The sequence below is a fragment of the Pseudorca crassidens genome, chromosome X (assembly GCF_039906515.1).
Source record: "Pseudorca crassidens isolate mPseCra1 chromosome X, mPseCra1.hap1, whole genome shotgun sequence".
Taxonomy (NCBI): domain Eukaryota; kingdom Metazoa; phylum Chordata; class Mammalia; order Artiodactyla; family Delphinidae; genus Pseudorca; species Pseudorca crassidens.
In genome coordinates, this window is record NC_090317.1 from 25,949,925 (window position 1) to 25,963,717 (window position 13,793).

At 38.9% G+C, this 13,793-nt stretch overlaps 1 protein-coding gene across 3 annotated transcripts in view; it reads right to left on the reverse strand.

Annotated features, from left to right (window-relative positions):
* The window catches only part of SH2D1A (SH2 domain containing 1A), a 106,527-nt gene that overhangs the window by 7,706 nt on the left and 85,028 nt on the right, over window positions 1-13,793 (reverse strand). For 2 of the 3 annotated variants that reach the window (XM_067723978.1, XM_067723977.1), the window contains exon 1: window positions 11,269-11,432. The exons of the other annotated variant lie outside the window; for it this stretch is intronic. In XM_067723978.1, the coding sequence (XP_067580079.1) occupies window positions 11,269-11,405 (137 nt within the window). In that variant the 5' untranslated portion in view covers window positions 11,406-11,432. Of the gene's footprint in view, window positions 1-11,268; window positions 11,433-13,793 lie in introns of those variants that run through there. 3 annotated transcript variants of the gene reach the window in all.

Consider the following 13,793-nt stretch of genomic DNA (forward strand, 5'->3'; position numbering starts at 1 on the left):
GGCACTGCCACCCCCACGGCTCTGCAGGGGCAGCCCCACCCACTTGGCTCTGTTGGGCAGCTGATCCCACCTTTGAAATCTAGGTGGAAGCAGCCTTGCCCACCTGGGCTTAGGCACTCTCGGCCTGTGGTGGGAGTGGTAACCCTGATGATCTCTGAAACAACTTCAGGATCATTCTTCCATTTTCCTGAAAGATAAAGCATGTTTGCAGCCAAACTGCACTATTGTCCTGCCCTATTCCCTTTGGTCCAAACTGACAGTGTCTCTGATGCTTTGGTCCAAACTCTATTCCTGGCTTCTGTTGAGATGACTAGTTAACATCATGGGCAATCTCCTTAAGGAGTGATTATCCAGCCATTCCCTTGGTATTCTCTCCAGACCAAGCTTCCTCATTTTTTGCCATATGAGTAGGCTGAGAATTTTCCAAATCTTTGTATTCTGGTTTCTTTTTGCTTAACAATTCCTTCTTCAATTCATGTCTCTCCTTTTGCATTTTATTGTAAGTAGTCAGGAGGAACCAAGCTATTCCTTCAACACCTTGCTTAGAAATCTCTCCAGCTAAATATCCACTTTGCAAGTTCTACCTTCCATAAAATACTAGAACACAGTTCAGCCAAGTTCTTTGCCATTTATAATTAAGGATGGCTTTTTCTTTAGTTTCCAACAACACGTTCCTAATTTCCATCTGAGACCTCATCAGAATGACCTTTAACATCCATCATTCTACCAATACTGTGTTCACAGTATTGGTAGGCTTTTTCTAGCATGCATCTCCAAACACCTCTAGTCTCTACCCATGACCCAGTTCCAAAGCCACTTTCACATTTTTAGGTGTTTGTTACAGCAGCACTGTACTTCTCAGTACCAAAATCTGTACTAGTCTGCTCAGGCTGCCATTACAAAATACCATAGGCTGGGTGGCTTAAACAAAAGAAATTTATTTTCTCACAGTTCTGGAGCTGGAAGTCCAAGATCAAGGTGCTAGCAACAAAGGTTTCATTCCAAGGCCTCTTCTCTTGACTTGTAAACAGCCACCTTCTTGCTGTGTGCTCACATGACCTTTTCTTTGTGTGCATTGAGAGAGGGTGCTCTCTCTCTTCTCATAAGGCCAGAACGCTATTGGATTAGGGACCCACCCTTATGATCTCATTTAACCTAAATTACCTCTTAAAGGCCCTATTTCCAAGTACATCCCCATCGGGAGTTAGGGCTTCAATACATGAATTTGACAAGGACACAATTCAGCCCACAGCACATGCATTATCTCTTTTGGGCCCCACAGTAATCTTATGAACTTTATATTGTGAAATTGATTTTATAGATGAGGAAACTGAGACTTTGAGAAGTTAAGTAACCAAAGCCACACTACAAATCAAGCATCAAAGATGGGATTTAAATCAGGCATCTTTGACTCTAGAGCCCTGGCTTTTGATCCCCACACTGTAATGGATATAGATTATTTATTATATTTTAGTATCTATGGTACTGCTACTTAACTTGCCTAACAAACCTTTGCTTCCTAGAAAAGTATGGTAAACTTTATGCTGAATTACTTCAAATTATGAATCTGAATCTTCACAGAGTTTTATTTCAGACATTTTCTGATTGCTATTCTTTGGCACAAGTTTGGGTCAAAATATATCTTTGATTAGAATACATGCTGGGACTTCCCTGGCAGTCCAGTGGTTAAGACTCCACACTTCCAATACAGGGGGCGCAGGTTCCATCCCTGGTTGGGGAACTAAGATCCCATATGCAGCATGGTGCAGCCAAAAAATTTTTTAAAAAAAGAAAAAAAAATACATGCTAAAGTCTGGTAAAATTAAATGTGTTTAAACCTAAAAGAACCTAAAGTATCTCAAACAGGGTCAAGCTTGAGTAACTGACCTCACTTACCATTAATCCCCTATAGAACTAAAAGTCTTTATGTGGATTAAATTACTATATTTTTAATCACTATCCATCAGTACTATTACCTAAAGGATGAAAAAATTAGGTCTAAAACACTCTAATCACGTTCATTCGATTTGTGAAACCCAAAAAAGGGTCAATTTAATTTGCTGGTACAATTACAGGAAATGTTTCATTTTTGTTATAAAGATCTGCCAGAATACTTAGATCATATATGAAATAGCTTGATATATGCATATAGTATACTTTTTAGCATATATAATATGCTAAATAAATATAAAATATTACATTGTAAAGTCTTTTGTTTTTTTAAGCAATTGAAATGTACCTCACTGATTTCAGTAAGTACGCTACAGGGAACAAAGCAAGAGCTTTGATTTCCATTTTTCACCATGGGGACTCCAAACATAAGGGTTTAAGTGGTTTTCTTAAAGTCGCACAGCAGAGAATTCCCTGGCAGTCCAGTGGTTAGGACTCGGCGCTTTCATTGCCAGGGCCCGGGTTCAATCCCTGGTCGGGGAACAAAGACCCACAAGGTGCCGGAAAAAGAAAAGAAAAAAAAAGTCACACGGCAAAATGGAGGTAGGAGCAGGGAAATAGCATAGGCCTTTAGTTCCATTTTCCCTATGGGAAGAGATGAATGGCAATAATTCAGTATCATTAAAGGTGTTGTGGAAATGCATTATTTAAAATTTCAGCAACGATGCAAACAAAATCATAGGCAACCAGTTTTCCACTTTCTCAAACAGTGGGTTTCTAAAAGATACAATGAATCTATCTCCCTACTATCATTCAGCCTCATTTAGTCAAAATAAATGAGTCTGTTTTGAAAATGATTTCCTAACGAATCTGATCTTATCGCACTTTCAGTTAAGCAGCAGGAACCTGAGTACCACTTCAAAAGTCCTTACCTCCTTCAGTCTTGAACAACCTGGTGCTAGTGGCACATAAAGCTCGTTGTGATTAACCCATCCAATTTTAACAATCTCCTACTCCACAACTCCTCAAATTTCTGAATGAGCAAAATTGTTTCACCCCTCAAACAAGCCAGCAGTTCATCTCTTCCACTTCCAAGTTGCTGAAGTCACTGACCAAAGATCCCCTGTAGCCAACTGTCATTGATATACTCTCATATATCACTGATGGAAGAGATTTAAAACAGTGCGATTCAAATTATGTTCCCAGGGTAATAACAGTGCATCACCTGGGACCTTGCTAGAAATGTAGACTCTCAGGCCCCACTCCAGAATTGCTGAGTCAGAATCTGCGTTTTAACAACATTTCCAGATGATTTGTAGGAACATTAAAGTTACAGAAGGATTGATTAAAATGCATGGAAAATGCTCACACCTCATTGGGAATATTGATGGCAATTTCTCCAAAGTCAAGCTGGCTTCTTTCACCACCCCCATAGTCACTCAATTTTTTTTTTTAGTCTATGCTTTAAGAATGAAATTTTATTTAAATAAAAGCTGAAGCTTTTTCAATGCTTTTGGTCTTCAGAGAACAGTGTTTCTGAACTTTTTACTCCCTCTTCCCCAACAAGATTTCATAGTTTTGTTTTCTGTAGCTTGTATTATGAAACAATAATTCTATAATACAAAAGTAAATGAAAATATTGATTATGTTTTTTCCAAACTACACATACTCTCTCCCTGTCCACTGAAAAATCACTCTTTTAGGAAATAAACTGACAAATTATAACAAGAGCCATAAAACTGTGCGTATTTTTACCTAATGACCTTCTTTATCTTCATATACTCTAAGGAATCAAATGGAAAAAGCAATTTGACAAAGATTTTCATAGTAGTTCTATTTTAATAATGAAAAATGGAATTAACCTAAGGAATGTTACTCAAAATAAGGAAATGGCAGCAGAAAGAATGGTTCAAAACTATACCAAAGTTCAAAGGCATTAGAGAGCTACATTTTTCAAAAAATTTTAAACACCTGGACCATGTTGATATAAAATGATGGTATGTGAAAGAAGTGGACTCAAGGAGAGCCGCCACTCTGATTACTGTTCAAAACTATCCCCATATGTATATAAACTAGAAGTAAATTTAAACTAATATAAACGCGTCCTTGCATATTAATTTTCCATTTTTTTTTCTTTTGGCCACGCCACCGCATGCAGGATCTTAGTTCCCCAACCAGGGATTGAACCCGTGCCCCCTGCAGTGGAAGCACTGAGTCTTAACCACTGGACCACCAGGGAAGTCTTGTAATTTCCCTTATAAAGTTATACAAATGACTAACAACATTTTTTTAAAGAAACAGAAGTAAAATTACAACTTGGAGCTTTACAAATCTAGCCTAAGCAAATCACAGATCAGAAAAATATCATTCGTCTTTAAAAACTGTTACATCCCTTTTAGGATTATTTTTCCTCTGACTCCCCATTAATATAGACAAACCAAGAATGTAGTGTAATTTTAACTTCCTTCCTCCATCAAACCTTTTTGTCACACTTGATGATAAGCCTGGAATTTTAAATTTATCATGAAAAAATCTAGAAAATAAATAATTGGTAGAAAACAATAGAGATTTCTGTTGTTGTTGTTGCCATTAATTTTCTTAAAAAATTAATTTCTTAAAAAATACATTTTGCATTTTAATGACACAAAGCATGTGTTGATTCAGTCCCTGCTAATATTAAAATTTGCCTTTAATTTTTCAAAAGCTGTCCCCAACTCTTAAAAAAGTGTTCTGGTTAGAAAGAGACAAGAAGAAAGCAACCTGACTTATTTTTTCTTTTCTCAAAGGGTCAGCGTTGGGGACAGGTCTTGCTTTACAATTGACAAAACCACATCAATTCCTTCTTTATACCACTTCAAGGACTACACAAAAGAAAAGGTTTAGGTACATCTGACTTCTTCATGACACCACAAATAAAGCAAGCTAGTGCCCAGGCTGTCTATGTCTATACAAACGAATGTTACATGCAAAATTCAAGGCACAATTATGATGTGACTGTTTTTGTAACAAATACTTCAGAGCTTTTATACCCAGAGGAATGGTATCCTATAGAAAGCCACTTTGATCCAAGAAGTTTTTGAATTTCCTATGGCCCAATCTTCATTCTTTCAGTGAATTTGAATTTTTCAGAACCATCAAAAGTCATTCAGCTTCAAGTTTGATGGTAAAACTATGTAATACCAGTTTCGATGAGTCATGACAATAAATATAATCTCTTCTTCCCTTGAAGTGCCACAGAACGTTTTATTTAAGTACTCATACAATGGTCTAACTTTGTCTCACAATTATTTATGGAGCTTTTATTTATATTAACAAACACCTACTACATATTAACTTTATAAATGTTAACTCATGCAATAATTCTCATAACAACCCTATGAGGTAAAGTACTGTAGTATTATTATTGCCGTCACCCTTTCCACAGATAAGGAACCTGAAACAGAAAGTTTAAGTAACTTGCTCAAGGTAAAATAGCTGGTTAAGGGCCAGAATTGAGATGCACACCCAGAGGGTCTGGCTGTAAGATATGGGCTCTTAACCATCTTTCTATGCTGCCTCTCTCTTATATCAGAGGGAATGAGTTAACAAATTGATCTTAAGGTGAATCCAAAAGCATAGTTCTCAAAAAGGGAGGGAGTCTGCTTGGCCTTACGACCGGAGAGAAAGGGCAAAGGAAGGGTATAAAGCATAGAGACAAGATGGGGAGAGCCCAAAAGAGGTCAACCTAGGCTTCCCTTTTGCTTTAAACTAAATGACATCTTCAGACTAATCTTGCAACTTAATTTTACATTGTCAACCAGAGTCAGCACGTGATTTATTGGCCTGTGAATTGTCCATTTGGTGGTTTGTGTATTTGCACATTTAATCCTAGGCTGGCCTTCAGGCTTGCTCTGCCATTAATGGATTGTACTTAGATAATCCAAAGTAATTCTAGTGGCCTCAATTATCATGAAGATAAATGCGGTGCCAACACACATATCCAACTGTATTCAAAAATTAACTAAGTTTTATAATTTCTCATTCTTCTGTTCCCTGCAATTACAACTGATACGCTGGAGTTTTATTTTGTCACTGTTCCTTCACCCATTTCTCCAGTTCAATTGTTTGATAGGCACTTTATTCCCAGTCATCCTTTAAATCTTAAAGGACAAAAAGATAATTATCCTTTTATCTAAAGACGTATATGTCAAATGACTTCATTATGTGTCCTTGAGGCTAAAGAATATAATAGCATTTCTTTTTCCAAATCTTCCATCAGATAAAAGTAGCAAACTGAGATATGTACAGAGGATGTACAGAAATAAACTATTTCTTCAAAGTAATTATTTTAAATATTTTAAATTTGTTTTTCTCTTATCACCATCAAACTATCCCAGTGGGCATTTAGGACTTTCCCAATGGCTGTCTACATTAGGGGTGAAAAGGGGAGAAATGTGAGAGCTCACATGTACCTTAGTGAAAAGAAACTTGATATACCTTGAAAACCAAAAAGAGTAAAATTAAATTAAATTAAATTTAAACTATTTGCATTAATAAGAACATTTAGTATACTGGATGGATACAAAAAAACCCCATAAAGTCAGTAGCTTTCCTGTTGCAAAAGAAAATATAGTGGGAAAAGATTCCATTCATGATAGAAACAAAAAAATAGACACATACATTCATACTCACAATAACTAGAAATAAACAACAAAAACTATGCAAGAGCTATGGGAAGAAAACTACAAACCTCTATTGATGGATGTAAATGAAAAAATTAATAAATGGAGAGACATATCAGGTTTTTGGATAGGAAGACTAAATTCTTTAAAGATGACAATTCCTCCTTAACTTATTAATGAGTTTAAGGTAACCCCAATGGGATTTTTTTCATTTAACAAAATCATTCTAGATTTCATCTTGAAGAACCAACAGGTAAGAACAGCAAATAATTTTTTAAATGTGTTAAAACATTATCATACTATATATAGCGCTAGTGGTATAAAAATAAATAGATCAATTGAGCCAAATAGATAACTGCAAAACAGTAACTGTTATATGTAAGAATTTAATGTATAGTAAAGTAGGCTAATAAATCAATCAGGAATGAAAGTTCTATTTATAAATTATTAGCTATTTCAAAACAAAATCAAATTGGATCCTTTCTCCACATAAAAATATAATTCCAAATGGAATTAAAGAGTTAAGTATAAACTAGCCAAACCATAAATTTAAAACAAAAATTGAAGTGAAGTTTTATGACATCTCTGCAGGTCAAAGAACTTTCTAAGTTGGGAAGCAAAGGGGGAAGTCAAACACAAAGAAAATGAGTGACGGACTTGACTACTAAAAATGTTAATTTTTTGTGTGTCAAAGAAAAGTAATGGCAAACACCAAACTGAGAAAAGATACTTTCAATAGATCAAGGATTAGTATATAAACACTCATTAAAAAAAAAAAAAAAAAGGGCTTCCCTGGTGGCGCAGTGGTTGGGAGTCCGCCTGCCGATGCTGGGGACGCGGGTTCGTGCCCCGGTCTGGGAGGATCCCACGTGCCACGGAGCGGCTGGGCCCGTGAGCCATGGCCGCTGAGCCTGCGCATCCGGAGCCTGTGCTCCGCAACGGGAGAGGCCACAACAGTGAGAGGCCCACGTACCGCAAAAAAAAAAAAAAACCTCATAATGTGTTAAGAAAAATAGTAAGATCCAAATGGTTAAATAGGCAAAGTACACAAAGAGCCAATTCATGAACAAGGAAATACAAGTTTACCAACCATATAGACACTCAATCACTAAAGAAATATGAAATAAAGAGTGAGACACCAAATTTCAAGAAGAATTTTTTTTTTAACAAGAATACCCATTTCCAGGGATGGTGCGGTGAGACAGACACTTTCATGCAGTACTGGTGAGCATATATATAAACTGGAATAACCATTTAGGAAAAAATATTTGGTGATCATGTATACATCAAGAATCTTAAGCTGTTCATGTTTTCTGATCTAAAAATTGCACATCTTGAAATTCATTATAAGGAAGTCATCATAAATACAAGGAAACCTTTATGGATTGAAATATGAATCATGACGGAATTTATAATAGCAAAAAACTGGAATGATTCAAATGTCTAAAAATAGATGACTGGTTAAGGAAAATATAGTTGGACTGGTTGGACTATCATGAAATCATTAAAAATAATGTTTTAAAATCATTTGTAAGAACATTATATATAACTGTGTTTTTTTCACATTAAGTGGAAAATGCAGCAGAATACAATAGTGTAAGAGCACATATGTTTATAAAGCAATTTGTTTTATTAAAATACAGAAGAAAAAACACTTAATTTTCAACAATAATTGTCTTTAGGTTATAAAACTATAGATGATTTTCCCTCATTTCCATTATCTACATTTTAAAAACTTTCTACAATATGAATAAGTGTTTAGGAACTATTTTTAATAGACTTATACCAAAATCTAGATTTACTTATTGAAAATAATTGGAAGAAAAACTTCTCGCTTTAAATGAAGGTGAGCAATCCTATAAATGGAAAATTTCTTTAATACTTTATGAGATTCAATTTCCCAAAATGAACAGAGGAAAAGGCCTTATCTAAAGGCCAGGATTAGGGGTTCAGAACTGGGGAAAGGAGCAAACCTAGTTAGAAAGTATAGTTTAAAGTAGAGTTAGAAAGGCATATGCAATGTGTTATTTCTACAATAAAAATACAGAAACTGAAGCTCAACCAAACCTTCTTGGATAATGAGAAGAAACAAAAGACAGATTGAGAAACTATTCTGAGTGAACCCTACAGTCAAATATATGTTTGTTAGCTATACCTTGCTGTTCATATATATATGACACCATTTACATTGTTATTTCTGCTGTATATCATAACCATAGATGTTTTGGTTTAAAATGAGTATGTGGTTTGTTTCAAAATAAAATTTGATTTTGTTACTACAGCGTAGTAGTAAAAAGGAGGAAATGAAATGTTTACGTTTATCAAAAGGGATCCTTGGCTCAAAAAAGGCTGAGAAACTGTCATAAAAGGCAATGCATCCTTGTGTCTTTCCTCTGGAGCAGTCTGGCCATCACCCTCCAGGACTCAGAGGCCTCAGTGTGCCCATCGTAAGATATGCTAGGGGGACTCCCAATTTGCCGACAATTTTCTGCTACTTCATAAGGAGGTGTGCACGGAGAACTAAGAGTCATAAAAACTGCATTTATGCAAGATTTACTTTGGGTGAAAACTTAACTTGAGAAATTCCCACCTGCCTAAATTAATACCTTATGTAGTTCTGGCCTACTTGGGAAAAAGGCTAAGATTATCCTTCTCTCTTGCATCTTTTACCAACTGTAATCTTATGCAGAAGGTAGAACATACATTACTATTCCTGTTTTACAAATATGGAAACCAAGACCCAGAGAAGTTGAGTGATTTCCCCAGAGTCCACACCCTGGCCTCCTGATATCAGCCCAAAAGCTTTCTGCAGTAAAGAACAGTATTTGTCTTGACAGTTCATTCATTAATTCAAAACCGTTTATTGAGCACCTATTGCGTGCCTCACAATGCCTGTTACGTGCCAGGCTGTGTTCCTGGTGTGGGAGACAATGTCCCTGTTCTCACGGAGATTACATTTTAGTAGGAAAGCCCAGCAAGACATAAGTAGACAAGCAAATGTCAGATAGTTTAAAGTTCCCTGAAGAAAAACAAAGTGATGGAGTGTAACTGGGACAGGGAGAGGGCACTTATTTTAGATAGGATGGTCAAGGAAGTCCTCTCTGAGGGAAGAGGCAGAAGGAATAGTTAAGTGCAAAGATCCTAAGCAGGGAGCAGCTTGGCAAGCTCGAGAAACAACAAAGAGGCCAGTGTGTCTGAAGTCTTAAGAGCATCCTGCCACACACTGTCCCCTGCTCTTCCACCCCTTCCTAGGCTTCTTTTGTACCTTATTTTTTACCTCTAGGTTAAGGGGCCCATTACCTCCTTTATCAGCTTCCCTAAAGAAGCCCCTTTCACCAGTCTACTCACTCCTTCACCTTCTTTTGATAAGAAAAGAGCCTAGGAATACTAGTTGGCTTTCACTGACTGTCTCCAGTTTCCACTTGAGAAAAACAAGAATATAAAGGAAACGTAAGATCTGAGCCCAAGAGATTCAACAGCTTGCACGTATTGTCCTGGAAGCTTTTATAACAAATGTATCTAGCGTGGCCTGATAGTTGCCACAAACATGTCTTGACCGTTTAAAAAAACACAATAAACAATGAAAATCCTCTAACACCAGGCTCAATACAATCTCTCTTCAATGACCCAGAAGGAACTTCAAAACCTTGCAGTGTATCGTCAGACACCGAAATTACTACCAAGCATTTCCCCTCATTTTGTTTCTGTCTAGAAGCTACTGTGCAGGGCTGGTGTTTTCGTGGATGTTTTTGTCCTGCTAACAAAGAGTGATCGAGCTAGGTACTTCCGTAGAAATGCCCTGTGAGTACTTAAAGATATAGACTGAAAAAAACAAAGAATATAATAATAATACTGAGTACCGAAAGAAACAGACTGAAAAAATAATAATATAATAATAATAACAACAACAACAACAGCTTACTTTTACTGAACATTTAGTATGTGTCAGGTCCAGTGTTAAATTTTCTACCTGCATATGGCATTTAATCCTCACACGCCTATGAGGTAGGTAGTAATATTATTTACATTTTATGGACAAGAAAACTGAGGGGCTGAGAGGTTAACTTGCCAAAGTCAGCATCAGACCAGCACAAGATTAGGTCTCAGATCTGCCTGACTCTGGAGCCCTGAAGCAAAGATGAAGGTGCATCTGATTCAAAATGGGGCGTTAGACTAAGATGCTTAGGTAAAGAGCAAAACTGAATCATACAAGGGTGTTTTCCCTCCATTCCCTTTATGACTATTGTCAGTCCAAGCTTTTATCAAGAAAGGCCCTATTTCTGAAACTCCCCTCTGCCTGCCAACTCCTCTAAAGAAAACTCAGTAAGTAGATCCAGAGAGGTGGTTTTATTCAGAAACATCCCTCTCTCTGCATCCTGACCTAACTGGTATTGATGTCTTAAAGTAATAGATTCAGTTTCTTAGTCTTCTTCCTCTCCTTGAATTTGACGTTCCTTTGGGAAGGCACCTCCAAAGCCATTTCAAGAGAGCTGGAGAGAGAGGCTTCTCCTTCCCTGAGGAGGTGGCCCCAAAGCTGGCCGCTCCACCATCGCAGGCCTCCACCTTGCTGGCCTCTATTAGAGGTCAAAACTGAAATCGGGAGCCTGAGTCCTTTCGGCAGCAAAGGTAAATTCTACACTGCGTTTCCCCACCCCAAAGGGCATCCGCCGGGCCTGGGCCGCACGGTGGGCAGTGGAGGCTCCCACCATGTACTCACAGAACACACAGGCAGTACACTCCCGGGACGCTCTCGCTGTCCCTCAGCAAATAGCTGCCGTCCAGACCCGTGGCAAGCAGGAGCTTCTCCCCCGTCTCCCGGCTGATTTTGCCATGATACACAGCCACCGCCTCCATGGCCTGGGGAACTCTTGGGAGGACCTAGGCGTGGAACGGCAGCGGACAGATGCCACCGCTGCTGCTGCTGCTGCCGCCGCAACCCAACACGAGTCAGCCACCCGCCTCCCAGTTCAGCCAGATGTGCAAAAAAGAGAGAGGAGCGCCCGAACAACAGGATGTTGTCTACCTGCCTGAAAACCTCCCTCTCACGGTTCAATTAAAACCAGCTCAGCAGTTTAGCAGCTTGGTTATTGCCGTAGGGTTCCATCCCCGTCCCAGGCCCACCCACGCAACACAGGGTTCGGATGGACGGGTGGACAGAGAGGGGAGGACCATTGGACTTTGCAAGATTTGGCCTGTACTCCCAACGCACGCAGACAGGAATGCTTGGTAATGCTCCTGTCCTTGCGGTTTTCCCAGGGGGCCACCATGACTTAGCTTAACTAACTGACTTAACTTAATTAGCTTAACTAATCAGTCCCCAAAGGGGTTGATGATAGAGGCAAGTTGTACATGACCTTCATGTGGGGCAGAAACACACTGACAGAGAATGAAAGGCCCCAAAGTTCTGAGACCAAAACACAGAAGCTCTCAGTACTGTCAGTGAACAGACACCCCTGAGCACAGCCAAGAGGCTCCTACAGAATCAGAAGTAGTAAGTGAACAGCGGACTTGGGACAAGTGCCTCCTCTCGCCCTGCCCTAGTCATCTCCAGCAATCTTGATCCTGAACAAATCAAAGTTTCCCAACCTTCTTGTCCAAGATCCCAAGGTGCTGGTTGAGGTACAAAAATCAGTCTGCATCCAAAAATGTTCCAGATTTATCTATTTGATGGGTCTTAGATGAGAGAATAAACCATTTAATTGGTGCTTTGTCTTTATGTGGACTTGTACGTGCCCTTTGATGTATAGGGCCCACCTTTTAGCATTTGGGGCATTGAACTTGTTTTAAATCACACTGTGAGTGTTGAGAATTGTGTTGTAACTTTTATCATCTGTTGTTAATAGAGAATATGGTTTTAGTTCAGTTGATGCTAAACTATCATAAATTTTTTAGAACCTTTCAACCTTTATTTCCTTCTCTCTTCTATTTCAAGATGTGCAGTTAATATTTCCCCCAAACTTCCTCCTTTTTCACTAGAACAAGACTTTGTTTAATGTTTGAAGCTGAACGGTCTTCTACATTTTTCCTTTTGAGTATGTAAAATAATTTTTTAAATTGGAATTTAAGTAGCCGAAGTTATGTTGTCTGTTGTATCTCTTCAACAACATCAGCACCTAGCTCCTTGAGAACCTGGTACTGCTGGGAGCCCAATAGGGAGAACAATTTTTTTTTTTTTTTGCGGTACACGGGCCTCTCACTGTTGTGGCCTCTGCCGTTGCGGAGCACAGGCTCCGGATGCGCAGGCTCAGCGGCCATGGCTCACGGGCCCAGCCGCTCCGCGGCATGTGGGATCTTCCCGGACCGGGGCACGAATCCGCGTCCCCTGCATCGGCAGGCGGACTCTCAACCACTGCGCCACCAGGGAAGCCCGGGAGAACAATTTTTAAATCTTCACTAGTCCTACAGATGGATCAGATGTGCAGAGTTGCCTTACGCCAAAAGCCAGATATTTGCTGTCCATCTGCTAGGGTTGAAAACAATCCTCTTCGATTTCAGTGGCAGCTCATAGTTACTCTCCTTGATTGATGCATACTCGGCCTTAGAATCTATCAACCTTGGTAGATAAACTGTAAACATAAGCCTCCTACATTCATTTCCAACACCAAGAATAAAAAAATAAAACAGCATTCAAGATGATGTTGGGGCATGGCTCTGGGGAACTGAGCCAAGATTGTCTCATTATCTGCCTACCTCACTTGCTATGGCCAACTCCACCTCTCACCCTTTTTCATGCTTTGGGTCAAGGAAGAAATTGATCTGATAAGTGAATGCATACACCAATGTTAAGTACTTGAGAAGTTAGTCCACCCTGAACTCTTTATGTTTTGAGTGGGCAAATGATTAGCCCAGAGATTAGTGGGCAAATGATTAGCCCAGAGTGGTGGAATTTCAAACCCGAAAGGAGATGATAGGGAAGGGGATCCCCACATTCACTCCCTATGGACAACAGCCCACCTATGAGGTGAACTGTGAGAACATTCAGTGTCACATAGGCAAAAACAAAACCTAAGCTTTTTTGTCTCTGAACAACCCTGAACAAATCATCCACAAATTTAGGAACAGGGCAACCTCAAGCTGACAGCAAAAGCGTACCATGCATTCTTCTTTTCGTTCTCTGTTTTGTCCTGTGTTGCTAAAATAGCACGCCTGTCAAAGCAGCCAGGTACGATGGGGTTCAGCACAACTAAAACTGTATAAAAAAGGAACAGATAAATTATAAGGTAATAGCACAACTCTCACATC